The sequence below is a fragment of the Emys orbicularis genome, chromosome 13 (assembly GCF_028017835.1).
Source record: "Emys orbicularis isolate rEmyOrb1 chromosome 13, rEmyOrb1.hap1, whole genome shotgun sequence".
In the NCBI taxonomy this organism is placed as follows: domain Eukaryota; kingdom Metazoa; phylum Chordata; order Testudines; family Emydidae; genus Emys; species Emys orbicularis.
In genome coordinates this window covers 50310445-50326281 of record NC_088695.1, presented here as the reverse complement: position 1 = coordinate 50326281, position 15837 = coordinate 50310445, and the positions used below count along the sequence as shown (strand labels likewise).

Below are 15837 nucleotides of genomic sequence, written 5' to 3'. Positions count from 1 at the left end.
GCTGTCTTGCCTGTACTCTAACCAGGGAGCAGGCAGTCCGCCTGCCCGTCCCGCGTGTGGGCTGCTGTCTACCCTGTACTCTAACCAGGGAGCGGGCAGTCCGCCTGCCCATCCCGCACGTGGGCTGCTGTCTCGCCTGTACTCTAACCAGGGAGCGGGCAGTCCACCTGCCTGTGGGAGCGCAGCACCGTGGCTGGGGAGTAGCAGGCGCTGGGTCCCACCTGGGGGGGATGTTGGGTGGGCTGCACCCCCCTTCCAGCCTGGCCGTTTTCTGTCTGTCGCTCTTGTACGTGTGGTGGAAAATAATAAACTTATTGAGCCGTTTGGGTGTCGTGAGTGGCCCTGCGCGGGGGCGGGCTGTGGAGGAGCCCCGGGCCCACGGGCGGCGCTGCACATGTCCCGTGCGGGGCGGGGGCGGCTGGAGCGCGACCCGTGTCCGACCGGCGCTGCCCCGGTGGTCCGGAGAGCCCGGTGCCGGGCTGGGGCTACACGCCGCTTCGAGCGGAGCGGCAGCTGCCGCCTTCCTCGCTCCGCAGCCGGCTGCGCGGGGCCTGCAGCCTCCGGTCCGCAGCGGCAAAGTTTGAAAAGTCCCCGGGCCCATGGGGCTCTGCCTCGGCTCCCGGGGCGCCGCGCAGCAGCGTGCAGCCCGCGGCCGCAGCCGCCGCATCGAGCGGGAGCTGTACGAGCAGGCGAAGCGGGAGCTGGGCGCGGTGCGGATCCTGCTGCTAGGTGAGGGCGTGGGGGGCCCCGGGCCCCAGCTCCAGGGCCGCTCCTGCCCCCCCTTCCCGGGGCCCGCTCCCCAGCTCCGGGGCCGCTCCTGCCCCCCCCTTCCCAGGGCCCGCTCCCCAGCTCCGGGGCCGCTCCTCCCCCGGGGCCCGCTTCCCAGCTCCGGGGGCCGCTCCCCCCCGGGGACCCGCTCCTGCCCCCCCTTCCCGGGGACCCGCTTCCCAGCTCCGGGGCCGCTCCTGCCCCCGCTCCCCAGTTCCGGGGGCCGCTCCCGCCCCCCCAGGGCCCCACTCCTGCCCCCCCTTCCCGGGGCCCTGCTTCCCAGCTCCGGGGCCGCTCCTGCCCCTGCTCCCCAGTTCCGGGGGCCGTTTCTGCCCCCTCTTCCCGGCTCCGCTCCCCACCTCCGGGAGCCGCTCCTGCCCCCCCTTCCTGGGGCCTGCTCCCCAGCTCTCGGGGCCGCTCCTGCCCCCCCCCCCCCGGGGCTAGTCTCCCCAAGGCCCGGCTACATTCCAGTCTCTCTCTCCCGACCCTCCTGGCTCACTGTGGCTGCTCTCTTCCCCTCTCTTCTCTCCCCCCAGCGCCTGCTCAGGTATGTTCCTGATCTCCTCTCCGGCCCCCTGTACATCCCTGACTTCCCACTGACTCGGTCCCCTCCCCACGCTGATTCAGTGACACTGGGTTCCTGCCCTGCAGGCAGTGCAGAAAGTGGCAAGAGTACACTGGTGAAGCAGATGAAAATCCTCCACAGCCAGGGGTTCAGCCCAGAGGAGCTAGCCGACTTTAAGGTGATTCTAGACTGCGAGTCCCCTCTGCCCCCTGTGTCCAGGTCTGGCTTTCCCAGCCTCTCTCCTGGGGAGTGGGATCCCGGCCAGGATCTGGGTCTTTTCTTGCCCTCGGCAGAGTGGAACGGGCGGCCAGAGACACTTCTGGTGAGTGAGTGGGAATGGTGCTGGCCTGGGCTTGTCTCTGGCTGGGACATGCTCAGACATCAGCCTGGCTGCTGTCAGGGTTGGGGCTTGAATTGGGCAGGCCCTGGGGGACCCCTCTCAAAAGCCCAGCCTTCCTGTGGATGCTAGTGCAGCCATCTGGAAATCTCACTGGGGGCTGATGGCCTGGAGGGCGCTTTCACCTCAGTGCTGGATGGGGGCAGGAATTTCCCCCTTTGCGCAGGGAAGTGGGACTTTCCTCGCTGGCTTTGCGCTCTCCTTCCTCCAGAAGAGCCCTGTTCTGGTGTTGGCATCTCGGCCTCTTGGCATTCAGGGACCACCTGAGCCTCTCCGGATATAAGATGGCAGCAACTAAGGCTGATGCAATTGTGGGCAGTATAAGCATAATGCCCCAGAGCAGGGGACACATTCCAGTTCAACCCCAAGTCAGTGGGCGCGCTAGTGTTATGTACATAGTGGGGAAGAATAGTTCCCTCCGTGCAGGGGTCACTGACTGGTTCTCTGCCCTGTGCTGTGTGGGAGGTCGGACGATGGTCACAATGGTCCCTTCTGCCTTCAACATCTATGGCCTGTGTCTTCAAATTTCCTAGTGATTTGTGGGCCAGCTAGAGTCACCGTAAAGATGTTCAGGAAGCTCTGAGCACCCCCCTCGGAAAGCCAGGCCCCTCCAAGGGCCTCCCTCTTGCATCCAAAGGATGAGTCATTCTGGAAAATGCAGGCGTATGTGTAGCTCTGGGGGGGAGACCTGGATCTTGCACTCAGCTCTGGGTCTCTGGAGGCCAGAGGCCTCACGTCCCAAAGCCTGGAGGGAACAGTTCCTCACTCTGGCGAGACATCCACACCCCAGGAATGCTGGGTTCAGTTCCAAGAACTAAAGTACTAGAACAGGGGTTCTCAAATGGTACCCCTTGGGGGTCACGAGGTTATTCCGTGGGGGGTAGTGAGCTGTCAGCCTCCACCCCAAACCCCACTTTGCCTTCAGCATTTATAATGGTGTTAAATATATAAAACATGTTTTTAATTTATAAGGGGGGTCACACTCAGAGGAAGGAGGTCACCAGTACAAAAGTTTGAGAACCACTGTACTAGAAAGACATTGACAAACTTGAAGGAATTCAGAGAAAGCAACATGAAGGCGCTGGGTCTGAGGAAGATAAGAGCTGAGTCTATATGGTCAAGTGACCACTGAGAGGGGAGAACAGACTGCAGCTGTTGGGATGGGGAGAGGGGTTCTGGGGCAGGGATAGAGCTGAGTGCCCTGGAACAGAGCTGCTGTGTGAGGGGAGTGGTGCTATGGGTAAAGAAGCTCAGGTTTTGCCACGTGCGTTTATCCTGATAAGGAACCTCATGTGTATCTGCCAGGCAGAGGCACTGCTGCAAATCCAGGCAGCACCTCTCCCAGCACCTCTGGAAACAGCTTTTGGTTCCTAGTGGAATGGGCAAAAAGTTTGACTTTCTGTCCCCTGGACTCATGCTCAGATTCCTCTAATTCGCCAGAGAGCCTCTTGGACTGGCTCCGTGTTACTGAATGGCGTTAACTGGAATCAGATCTTGTATGATTGTGGTGATGATCTGGACTTTGGGAACTGGAGGGCACTTGCTGCTCCCACATTGGCTCCCATTCGGCACTCGCGAGTTTTCTCTTTCCTCTCCTGCCCTCAGAATGAGTCCCTTCTGCGTCTCCCTCTCTCTCTCTGCAGCCTGCCGTGTTGGACAATCTGCTCAGCTCCATGAAGTTTGTTCTCCACGGCATGGGGACTCTGCACATCGACCTGACAAACAGCAAGAATCAGGTAGCTGGGCTGCTGGGGGAGGGGACACATGTACCCAGTGTTAGAGGGCTGAACTGGAGTCAGGGGAGGGGACACAACTCCACTCGGGACTGATTCCAGGGGTTACTCGTGTCCAACCCCTCTGTGCGCTCACATTTGACCCCCTTCCATGTGGTTCCTGCGTGCCCTACTTTGCGGGGCTAACCCAGTTATAACCCGTGCAATCATCTCCTTTCTGAGCCACGTCTCCCAGGAAGGTTGCAGGGGAACAATGTGTACAGTGGGGGACTGAGAGCCATTGAACCGAACTGTAAACCCTGTATAGGATGGAACCACTTCAAGCTGGGGGTGTGGCAGCTCCCCTAGCTCCAGCACCTATAAGAGGTTGTCTGTGTCAGGGAACTAGTACTGATCAGCACCCGGGGGGCGGGGGGGTGGATTTGGGGTTATGGGGTGGAGGTGGCTCTTCAGTGTTAGTCCCGATCAGGGATCTGTTGGTCTCTTACTGCAAATTTTACAACAGGTCCCGAGCCCAGCTCCTGGATGCTTCCCATGCCCGTTGTCCCCCTTAGTCTCCAGTGTCTGTGATCCCCACCTCCAGTTCCCACAGCCAGGCCTGCAGGGCAACCAGGAAGATATGCACATGTTCAGATGAGTTGAGGGAGGAAAGCCTTACTGAATTCACCAGAAAACGAAATGATGCAGCGAGTAAAATAGTCCGTGGTGTTCAGCATGATCTTAAATTGCATTTGTTTTATGCTACCTGTATTGTCAGATTGCAGCAGGGCTCTGCATTGAAAGCGCAGTGTGTCACTGCAGCAGTTTGGGACTGGGGAAGGTGGAGATTTGGGTAGATGGGAGGCAAGTGGGGCTCGCTAGAACAGCTCACTGCTGAGACTCAGTATCATCGTTATAAAGCAGGAAAGTGCAAGCGATCTTGTAGGCTCTACCTGAGTGGGGTGGGGCCACCCAGTATTGCCGTGGTGTGTGCAGATCTTATCTCCCCTTCTCCCTGCCCCTATCCCACGTTGTGGGGGAGCAGTGTGTGTGTATCTGTTCCCTGTTGCGGTGGGGGTGGGGTACATGTCTGTGGACTATTAATCTCCAAGGCACTGTATTGGCATTTCAGTAATGACTCTGTCATCCATGACACAGTTGCTCTTGGAGCCAGGAGACCTGTCACTGTGGGAAAGATTTTAGCTTTAGAAGGGGATTGTGATGGGGAGGGAACCCCCTCCCCAACATACACATGAGCGCAGGCTCTGAGCCTTCTGAGGTACATGTCAGTCCCAGGAGTGGCTTGGGGGATGGAACTATAGGAGGCTCCAGCCCTCTCTAGAGCTGAGCAGAGGGTGACCTGGAAGCTTTGGGCCCATTCTGAAGCCCTCCCCTCCCATGCTTGCCCCAAGCCAAGATGCTCCAGCAATTCCCAACTGATCTGGGCCCTTCTCTCCCTGTCCTAGGTGCATGCCCGCTCTGTGCTGTCCTGCAGACGCTGTTTGGATGAGACCCAGATGGTGCTTCCCTGGGTGTCAGATGCTCTGGGCTGCCTCTGGGCTGATGCTGGAGTGCAAGCAGCAACCAGGAGAGGCTACGAATATGGCCTCAATGACACTGCAGCCCCATCAGTGCACTGCGCTGTGGCTGAGCTTGTGGGGGAGGGTTTGAGCCCAGCACACTCAGGCCTGTTGAATTCCTTTGCTGCTGGGAGTTGGCAGTGACAGTCCCATGTGCAGTGGCCTCAGCTCTGGGAGCCTGTATGTGCCCCATGTGCAGCCAGCTGTGTGCGCATGGGCACCGTGTGGGTGCTGCACCTGGAGCTCAGGCCCCGCTGTGGTGGACGACCCACGTGGCTGGCTCTGAATGCTTTCAGAGCCGCTGGCCCCTCCTGCCCATTAATCATCCTCTGCAGTAGGAGTGTTACCCTGGTGGCCTGGCTCCATTCCCCTGCCACCTCAGCTATGTGTGTGTTCGCAGCAAAACATCCTCTTTCCCTTCCTGTGCTACGCAGATTACCCCGGGCAGCTGCATTTTGGCAGGGAGAGCGTTCCCTGTCGGTGGAGGGTTGGGAGTGGTTTGGGACCCGCTGTAACAGCTGTAAAGTGACTAGAGCTGGATCAACGGCCGGAGAGAACAAAGACAAGAGCCTGCTGCAGACTCTGTGGTCTCTGCCAAGCCTGCCAGGCAGAAGTGGGGTGGGTGGGATCCCTCCTGGTCCATGATGTTCTCTGCAGCCTCCCAGCCTGGAGTGGGGCTTTCTCTCCTGATTTCTGCTGCCTCTATCTCCCCGTGAGTTCAGCTTGTGCTTCCCTCACCCATTTAGTCAACGCTGAGCAGAGCCCTGGGCCTGGGAGAAAGGGGCCCCTCATTGCACTGTGCTTGGCCCACTGCCCAGCCTCCCCTGGGGGGGGGAATAGGTCGTGGAGGGGCCCCACCCCGCTGGTAACTGAGCTAATGAGGCCCTTGGGGCTGTGATCAGGTGTTGGGGGCTAGGCAGGAGCATCCTGCTGGTTCCATCGATCGAGGAGGACTTTGGGCTTGTTTGTGCTGGGGGCGTATGTGCCTGCTGGAGAGGGGTTAAGGGCACAGAGCAGTGGTTCTGGGGCTGCTCCTTTGCCCATCTGTGGTGGGGGGGTGGCACTGGGAGAGAGAGAAGCAGACTGGAGAGCCTCAAGCAGAACGGCAGGTGCAGATGGCTATGGTCAGGGGGCAGTTACTGGGGGGTTGGCTGGACGTGGCCGATGCTTTATTCTGGACTTTTATTTTCTCGTTGTTGGTGTCTGACACCACCACACCTGCCGCTCGTCTCCTAGCCACGTCTCGGTGCCTCTGCAGATCCATCAGCTGCTGCCTTGTGCCTGCTCTTGCCTCAAACTGCCAAAAGGGCAAGTTGTGTCTCCTGAGCCACTTTGGGCCGTCCTAGAGCTCAGCGTTCGTCTTGGGGTGGGAGTGTTCCCATTTCCATATTCGTTCCCTGGCGCAGTGAGACCTGTCAGTTCTCGGCTCCCTCTGCAAAGTCAGACTCAAGACGCGTTTGTCATTAAATACAAACAACCCAACAAAAGTGGCAATTCTACCCCCGGCTGAACATTTCCATAGAAAGATGCTGCTTCTGGGCCCAAACAGTTGCAATGGTTATTAAATGTCAATGTTATTTAATTTTTGCTCTCCCCAGTGCTTTGGTGCCTGACTGCTTGTATCACTCATTTGCTCAGGAACTTCAGCTTCTCTTGATGAGATGGAATAAACAGTGCCTGGCAGAGCTGCCGTTCCTCGCGGCCTCTTATTGTGATTCCTGAGCAGAAATCTTTTTGCATTTTATATTCTTCAGTCTCCTAGTGCCTCCGGGCCCCTCTTTTTCTGTGCTTGTGTTTGCTTGTGGCCTGCAAGTCCTGGGGGGAGGAAGAAAACTTGGAGTTAGATTGGGGGAAAGGCTCATGAATTTAAAGTTTGGGCTTTGATTGTTTTCTGTTTCAGAGATGTTCTTGGAAGTTGTAGTTACTGTATGGCTCCCGTGGGGCCCTGGCTTCCAGAACGCACACAGGTCAGTGCACCTGCCCTCAGAATAACCGGGCGCCCCTGGAAGGGGGCCCCCGGCTGTGACCAGAATAGCTGTGTTCTCCCCAACTCCCATTAATGCTCCGGCGCCTCCTGCTGTGGGGGCAGGGATAGGCCATGATATAAATTGCCCCCAATTCTGCAGTCAGGGCTCTGTGCCATTCCTACAGTGCCACCTGCTTGAGAGAGCCTGGGACTGGGGTAGCTTTGGGTGGGGAAAGCTTAGGCTGTGTAGCAGCTATGGAGAGATCTGAGTGTTTGTCGACAGGCTCTTCTCTCCTGGGGCTTGGGACTGGTTTTGCCCTCCAGCCAAAGCTGCCAGACCAGTGAAGTAGAATTAAAGGGCAGATTTTGCTGCATCCTTCTGCCGGTGCTGCTGGGGAAGAGGAGGGTCTCAGCCTGAGACGGCAGCTCCTGGGTCTCTGCCTTGGCATCGCGGAAGCAATTACAGCTCCTGATCTAAAGGATAATTTTTACTTGCTAGCCAGGCCATTGGGGGAGAGCGTCCTGAGCTGAGTAAAGCTGGGAGAAGGAAGCATGAACTGTTCACCAGTCAGTGCTCTGGGGGTGCTGTCTACAGCCAGTGCCAAGGACACAGGGTTGGGAAGCTGCCACATCTGTGCTGAAGCCTGGGACACACGGAGGGCAGCAGCACTACTACCGTGTCTCCCCCAAGACGTCGGAGGAACGTGGGGGGGCGGGGGATGGACAGCCACTTGTCAGCCCCCCCACAGGGCGGAGGATCGGGATGGGGCTCTTGTTCAGAGCAGTGTTTGGAAAGCCTGTCTGTGGTGTGGGATGGCTCCTCCTGGCTGGGGAGATTAGTATGGAAATTGCGAGTACATTATTGCTGCTGGAGGGAAGCGCTTTGTGCACTTGTCAGCCCCAGGAGAGCAGAGATTGGGAGAGTCAATAAAGTGTCACCACTGCCCGACGGGAGCTGCCGAGGCGTTTGTGGCGCGTGTGAAATTATGGAAATGTGCCTGCAGCACCGTGTTTAGTGCTGCTTCTGAGACGGGCTGGGGGAGGAGGGGGTGGTGGAGCCCTGGGCTGCACCAGCAGATTCAGTGACTCTCCCGTGGAGGAGCTGCCACTGACACTGCCAGGCTTTGAGCTTCTCTTCCAGCCTCATCCTGGGGCTTTGCTCATCCACGGCCTCAGGCGTCGCGTGAGCCCCAGTCCGGGGGTGACCCCTGCTGGGCTGGGGTGGGTGGATGTGTTGGCTTCTGAAGCTGCCGCAGCTTGGCCCTGTGATGTTCCATTTCCCTGGTCCCAGGCCCCTCTTCTGGCCAGTGAGCTCCAGGCTTGTGGGGGCCCCTAAGTTCTCAGCTGGACAGTCCTGCAATGCCTCCCTGCTTCAGGATCCCTAAGGGCAACCGGCATCTTCCAGTTTGGGGGTGTATGCAGGGCTGGGCAGCAGAAGGGGCTCTGCTGAGGGACCCCAGCATCTGCTGGGTGTTTGCTTTTGGTTAAAGCTGCGGAGGCCTGGAGTCGGTGCAGGGCCTAGGGTGGGCCAGGGCACGGGGCCAAGCGTGCTCTTTGGGGTGTGTGTGTGTGCTGTTTTGCTTTGGAAGGAGCTGCCTGTTACCGCCGAGAGACCTGGACCATTGGCTGGGGGTTAGAAAAAGATTTGACTTGGTTTCTTTCCTGGGGGGTTCAGGGGCCCAGCCCTGGGTCAGTGAAACTGCCTCAAACACCTGTACTGGGGTAGGGCACAGCTTGGGCACTGGAGCTCTCCTGAGCTTGTGATGTCATTTCAAGGCCTTGAGAGATGCCTGGGGAGGGGGAGAATGTGGGGCTGAAAGGAGGGCTGGGCAGTCTGGTTGGGTGAAGGAGGGGCACTGGTCAGGCTCTGTTGCCGGGGAGCTGGCTAGGGAGGAGTGGACGGACTCTGGCAGGATGCGGTGTAGATGAGAGAGGCTATAAGGATCTCTCCCCTGCTCTCCCCAGTTTCTTTGAGAACATGGAGCGGCTCGTCCACCCCGAGTTCCGGCCCACGCCAAACGACGCGCTGCGTGTCCGACTGCGCACAAGTGGCATCGTTGAGACCCACTTCAGGATCAAGGACCTGGTGTTCTGGTGAGATGTGTGGCCAGGGGATGAGACGTGCCGGGGTAGGGAGTGGCCGGATGAGTTGTGAGGAGACTAGGGGCCAGGCCTGGCCTGACAGCACCCAGAGCCTTGAGGAGGTGGGGCCGGAGGAAATCAGCCTGCTAAGCAGACACTTTCCCAATAGTGACTTGACTGCGCTAATTGGGAGGCTGGCCCTGACCAGCAAAGCCCCATCGATTTCCCATTAATCCCCCCGTGTGGGCTTTTCTGGCATGTGGCTCTCCCTTGCCCTCCCCGAGCAGCGCTGTCCTCCCACACAGAAGGCTTCTGAGTCCTGCTTGATTTGATAAAGACCTAAAATGTCTCTAGTAGCTGAGGTGGCGGGGGGAGGGGAATACCTGACGAAGTTGAGGTGTTTGGCACTGGGATCTGGGGGCTGGCAGTGGTATCCAGGCCCAATTCCATGTGGGCAGGTTTCTGCCTGTCTCTCCACCCCACACAGCACTAACTGCCCCCTCACTGGCCGCCTCAGCAGAAGCAGCAAGAGGGGCTGGTGAGGGCTCGGGGGGGCAGGCCAGTGTTCTCAAATGCAGCCCGAGGCATCTGCTCTCCAGGGGCAGGCTGCAGAGCGCTGGGGCTGGTGGGTTGCTGTGGGGGACCCCTCAGGCTGGGGGCCATTCCCTCTGCTCTCAGGTAGCATAGCTGAGTGCCAGATGCGTTAGACTCCTCTGACTGTTGGGGCTCCTGCAGACGGACGGGCTCTGGGAGGCACAGGGGTGGTTGTGGTTGTTGTAATGAGCTGTTTGGATTCGCTGGTTTGAGTCTGACCATCCAGAGACCCTGCCTGAGGGCACAGTCCCTATTTCTGCGCTGCTGCCTGAGGTGAGGCGCGGTTGCTTAGGCACCAACCCAACAACTGGAGGGGGAAGATGCTGCTGCATCTGACATGGCCTGGGCCACACATGGGAGGGTCTGAGCCACGGTGCCTCCCCTATCGGGCTGGGAGTTTCTTCTTGTTTTGAGTAGCTGCTATAACTTTTGGCGTGAGCCCAACTCTCGGCTCCCCCCCGCTTTCCCACAGCCCTGGGCATGGCTGCTGCCAGATCCTTGGGAAATGCGGCAGATGCCAGTTTTAAGCTCTCCCTGCTCTCTCATCCCTGCTGTCCCCAGCTGGCAGGTGCCAGGCCGAGGTGCTGGCATCCCTGTTGGTGCCGGTCTCTGGAACAGAGGAGAGCTGGGCAGAGCCTGTCCCTGTGCCGCCAGTGACTCTGAGCACAACTGCTCGCCGGGGAATGGCGCCAGGTTCATGAGCTGCAGACCGGCTGTAATTTGCCAGTTGCATTCTGGCAGTAATTTTCCACTGGCTCATTTGAGCATCAACTGCCACCTGGAGGGAACTGATCACTCGTGTTTGTCACTCAGCCACTGGGGCACCAGGGCTGCAGAGCCGGTTCCATGTAAATGGGGGGGGGGGGTGCAGGGAGCCTGCCGTCTGGCTGCCTCTGCTTTCCACATAAACTCTCCTGAGCAGCGAGCAGGTTGGGTGGGACTGGGGGCTGAGGGCTGCTGTTGAGGGCCTGGGCTGGGGCTCCAGTGGGGAATGATGGTTCGTTTGGGGCTGTTACTGGGGGTAGGCAGTAGGTCTGATGGGTTTGAGAACGTCCCCAATGGCACATCGCTCACTAGGTGCTTGCAGTGGATCCAGTAAAGCAGGGTTCTCAACCTTTTTCTTTCTGAGGCCCACCCAACATGCTATAAAATCTCCACAGCCCACTTGTGCCACAATAACTGGTTTTCTGCATATAAAAGCCAGGGCTGGCATTTGGGGATAGCAAGCAGGGCATTTGCCAGGGGGCCCTGCAAAGCTACATTGCTCAGGCTTTGGGTTCAGCCCCGGATGGTGGGGTTCAGGGTCTCGGGCTTCAGCCCCATGTGGTGGGGCTTTGGCTTTCTGCCCTGGGCCCCAGTGAGTCTGATGCTAGACCTGCTTGGCGGACCCCCTGAAACCTGCTCGCGACCCCCTAGGGGACCCCGGACCCCTAGTTGAGAACCACTGCACTAAAGATCAGTGAGGAAGCATTTCTGGTGAGCAGAGGGGCCCAGGAGCCAGGACTCCTGGGTTCCACTCCTGGCAGTGTGACCTGGCTGCAGCCCCTTCCCACATGCCTCCTTTCTGTATCTCCTCCACGGGGATAGTGATGCTGAGCAGCCTGGTGGCACTTGCTGGGGAAGCTGTTTGCCCCTTGCTGGGCGGACCCTCTACGGTACTCTGCCCTGTGTCTTGCAGGCTCTACGATGTGGGTGGGCAGTGCACTGAGCGCCGGAAGTGGCTCGGCTGCTTCGAGGACATGCGAGCCGTGCTGTTTGTGGCGTCTCTCAGTGCATACGATGAGGCTCTCCCAGAGGAGCCAGCGCTGGTAAGGCCAGGCTCAGTGGGGGTGGGGGGGGGCATGGGCTCTCTTGTGCTCAAGGCGCCAGTGTTCTGCCTGCTGCGCAATCGGGGGCTCACTCTGTGCTTGAGCTGCTCCTCTCCCGGGGCATGAACACTCATTCCTGCTGCATGACAGCAGCCTGCCAATCCCACCTGTGTTCTCCCCGCAGCCTCCCCTGGGTTGTCCTGTACTGTCTGCCCATGCCCAGAACCCCCCTTTCTTCCCTGCACCCTCTCATAAAGCCAGTGATCCAGCTGCAGCCCCGGGCTGCTGGCGTCTCGTGCCCTGGCCCACAGCCCTTCGTTACCCATCTGTAGATCTCTTCTCACTCCCCTGGCCTGTGCAGTTTGTCCCCTTCCATCTTCCTAGGGCATAGTTCTGGGCCCTTCCTAATGAGAGAAAATGCAGCCAGCATGCCCCCTTGCTTCTGAGTGCTGAGCAGAGCACAAAAGGGGGGCGCTGAGGTCAGGACCTGGGTTGGGGGAAGAAAGCGGAGGGGTGCTCCCCGCCCCAGGGAGCTGGCTGGCGTTGGCCACTGCCACTGCTGCTGATCCGCTGCAGTTCCATGGTGTTCAAGATCGTTTTCCTTCTTCCTCAGAATCGGCTTCTGGAAAGCGTGAAGCTTTTCTCCTCTGTCTGCAACAACGTGTTCTTCCAAAGCACTTCCCTGGTGAGTCCCAGCAAGAGGCACCGTAAGGGAGCAGTGCAGAAGCCCTGGCTGCATAGATTCCGGTCCCAGCCTCTCCCCGCAGGAGGGGCTGTAAGGAACGGGGCAGTGAGCTCAGAGCTCTCCCCATCCTGCACTGTCCCAGCATCAGGTGGCGAACGGGCAAGCTGCAGCATGCGGCAGGGGTGGGATGGTCCGGCTAGCCCATTGCTCCCCTCACCTGAGCACAGCAGGCTCTTGTTCTGGAGATCCTGGCACTGTGATGAGACACTGGGGCCATTTCTGGCAGCCTGGACTCCAGCTCCTTCTCTGAGTGGTGCTGCCACTTGTGATTAAGAAGCAGCTGCTGCTGTCTCTGTGGAGTGGGGGCTGGTTCTGCTTGACAGTGTTAGTTAGTGCCGGGCCCTGTAACTTATCTCACTCGCTAATTGGTTCATTTATTTCTGCTAATGAGATGATTAAACAGTGGCATCTGCCTTATGAGCACTGAGTTCCTGAAGCTCAAGCCAGGGGTGGTCAATCAATCCAGTTCCTGACAGGATAACTGGCCCAGAACTGGGACCTCCGGCCACCTCCTCTATTCCCCACAAGGGCCCTCTGGCTGCCTCAGGTGGATTTGGCCTAGCCAGGAGCCTAGTCTAGTGATTAAAGCAGGAGACTGGGAATCTCTGCCACTGACCATATGACCTTGGTGAGTCGCTTCCCTCTCCCTGTGCCCCATTTATACAATGGGGTGAACTCTCCCCTACCTCCCAGGGGACTGTGAGGATTAAGGGCCCATTGTCAGGGCCCTCAGGAGTCCTGGGTTCTGCTCCTGGTTCTGCCACTAGCTTGCTGGGTGACCCTGTGCACAGAGATGGGAGGGGACCCTGTGCCTGTCTTGTCTCTTCAGACTGGGAGCCCTTTGGGGCAGGGACCCTCTCTCACTGTCTGTGCAGCACTCTCAGCATGAGGGGCTCTGATCTTGGCAGTGGCTTCTAGGTGCTACTGTCAGACCAACTTTACTAAGACGCCTTGCGCCCAGCCCGAGTTTGGTGCTGGACCCCAGGCGATGGGAGAGGTGGCTTCATGGTGCCTGTGGGGCTGCACTGTATTGGCACCAGCCTCAGCATTTGCCCTACCTTGCGCCCAGCTGCCTTCTGGAGCAGCACTTAGCCAGCCAAGGAATCCCCCTGCACTGGGCAAACTCCCGGAGTCTGGCTCTGGCAGAGTAAAGGAGCCATGGGACTACCATGAACCAAGCCCTAAATCGCTGCTGTTTGCCACTGGCCTGCAGTGCTGGGTGGGAAGATGGTGTGGGAGGGAGAGATGTTAAATCTCCTCCCCCCAACGTGAGGATTCTCAGCGGAGACTAGGCAAAGCTGCCCCTTTAACCATCCCAGCATTGTCTTGCAGATTAGGCATTGGGGGTGGGTGGGGTCTATGCTGCAGTGCCATGGTCGGGAGGGAAGGAGGTGACTTGGGGAACAGGAGTGTAGGGCCAGGATCATCCTGCTTTTTTCACAGATCTTGTTTCTGAATAAAATCGACCTTCTCCAAGAGAAGATCCTGCGCCTGGGCAGGCACCTGCGTCTCTTCTTTCCTCAGTACACAGGTAGGCTCCCTCCACCCCGCTCTGTCCCTGGGTGCTCACCAAGAAGGATGCTTTGCAGCTGAGGTGGCAGGGCATGGTGCTGCTCCTTCTCCGGGGTTTGCACAAGGGGCAGGAGCAGCACATAGACTGCCAGATGAGCAGGGGTCCCTTCTGTGACCCGGTGGGTGTTGTGAGCAGTAGGGAGCCAGGTGCAGGATGGGAAATGGTTTAGACGACTTCCCTGCCTCTCCGGATTTGTCTTTATAAAAGAAATGTCTGCAAGTGGATTTTGTCTCTAAGTTCCTGCTCCTCTGCCTGAGCTGAAATTAGCAAGCCAGAGCCTCAGCATAGGGAAGATCCTCTCCAGCTGCTGAATTTTGCAGGAGATCTTGGCATGGCAGGAGTGGTCAGTGTTAGGAAGTTTGGTTTGTTGCAGCCTCCCTGTTCTGGGGTCTGACAGGGCAGCATGCACACTCATGACACACTAATTGGGGGGCTGGGGTCCCATGTGTTCATGTAGCAAAGCAGTTACAGGGCAGGGGACAGTTTACCTGGCGCTGCTGAGCTCTGGGGTCTATGAATTCTTAGCTTTACTATAACACCCTCATCCCCTCTGCTGGAGCAAACCAGTGGGGAATGGTTTCCTTAGGGCCAAGTCCTACAGTGTACTGCGCAGCCGTAGCCCCCGGGAACCTCACCTTGCAGGGCATGGCCTTGCTTAGCTCAGGGAGGGGAAACCACAAGATGGCGAGGAGCTGAGGCTTTTGTGTCCTGTGGAGCATCACAGCCCACACCTGGGCCTTGAGAACATCTGCACTGAGGGCCCCTTTGGCTTTTCTCGGGGTCTGTAGTTGGTGCCATGTGGTCCCAAGGGACAGAACCATTACTAGGGGTGCTTCTTGCTGGGACCGAAATCCAGGTGTTGCAACGCAGCTTAGTCCTCTCTTCTGGACAGTCACTAATCTGTTGTACTTGGACCCAATCCACCTGGCTTTAAGCCCGAAGCTCCGGGTCTCTAGAGCACACTCCTGGTGAGCTTTTCTTTAAGTCATGGGGCTCTGCAACCCCAATGCCCCAGTCCCCAAAACTACAGCCTCATCCCTCTTGAGCCCCTAGTCACTCTCACATTCTGCCCAGAGTTCCACCTAGCTGTGGATGCTCTGGCTTCTGGCTTAACCCCTTCAGGGGCAGCATGGTGGGAAGGCAAGGAACACAGCCTAGAAGTGGATTCCCTCTGTACCAGATAGGGCAGGAGGGCTGCCATTTGGTTAAAAGCAGCAGCACATGCGCTGTCCACCCCACCCCTGCTTGGGGATGGCCCTCTCCTGTTATCCTGCCCTGGGAGAGCGCTCTCTCCTGCCTGCTATGGGGATGGGATTTTGCGTGGTGGGTGTGCTGCACATGGGCAAGCGGTGGAGATTTTCCATCTCACTTGCCCTCATCTGCTCTCCTGCAGGTGCAGACTGTGATGTGGGTGCTGCAGCCCGATTTATCACCAGCCTCTTCCTGTCGTGCAATGAGACCCCCCCAGAAAGTGATCTACCACAGACGCACACAGCGTGCAGGGCGTATTCCACATGGTGATGGACACCATCATCCAGGAAACCCTGGAGGCAGCAGCTCTGCTGTGAAGTGCAGGCAGGTGATGCTGGGGGGAGGCAGAAGAGGGACATATGATGGCGTCAAAGGACCTGTCTGGCTCCTGGCACCATCATCCCTAAGCCTTCTGTTCTTCTGGGACTGACTCCTTCCCCTTGGCTCCATCTGGGATAAGGACCTCTCCCCCCTTCCCCCACAGGTTGAGGCGGCACTACCCCCAAGCATGGTGACTCTAATCCCTAAGGGGCAGGGCTGAGGCAGGGTATGAGGGGTTGTACATGTGCTTTGAATCTCCCATTTTCCTCTGCACTGGGCACTGCCCCATGACAGCAGCTCCTGCCCCCAGCCTGTGCTGTGTCCTGACAGTGCTCAGGTTAAAGACAGAGGGGAGGTGGGTGCTACCTCTGAGTGGGCTGGCCTGGCTTGTTGCCTTTCAACAGCCCCACACTGAACCGATTGGGGCTAAGCAGTGCTGGGGGCAGGCTCTCTGCAGGAGCAGTTAGAGCCTCCA

General features: G+C 58.5%; 1 protein-coding gene across 1 annotated transcript; it reads left to right on the top strand.

The window, feature by feature from the left end:
- Positions 1 to 599: 599 nt before the first annotated feature.
- On the top strand, positions 600 to 15311 carry LOC135887291 (guanine nucleotide-binding protein G(o) subunit alpha-like). The gene is made up of 10 exons (XM_065415042.1): positions 600 to 729; positions 1420 to 1511; positions 3374 to 3466; positions 4909 to 5064; positions 6938 to 6942; positions 8954 to 9082; positions 11343 to 11472; positions 12086 to 12157; positions 13661 to 13748; positions 15184 to 15311. The coding sequence occupies exons 1-10, from the start codon at positions 600 to 602 to the stop codon at positions 15309 to 15311; spliced, it is 1023 nt and encodes a 340-aa protein (XP_065271114.1).
- Positions 15312 to 15837: the final 526 nt, after the last annotated feature.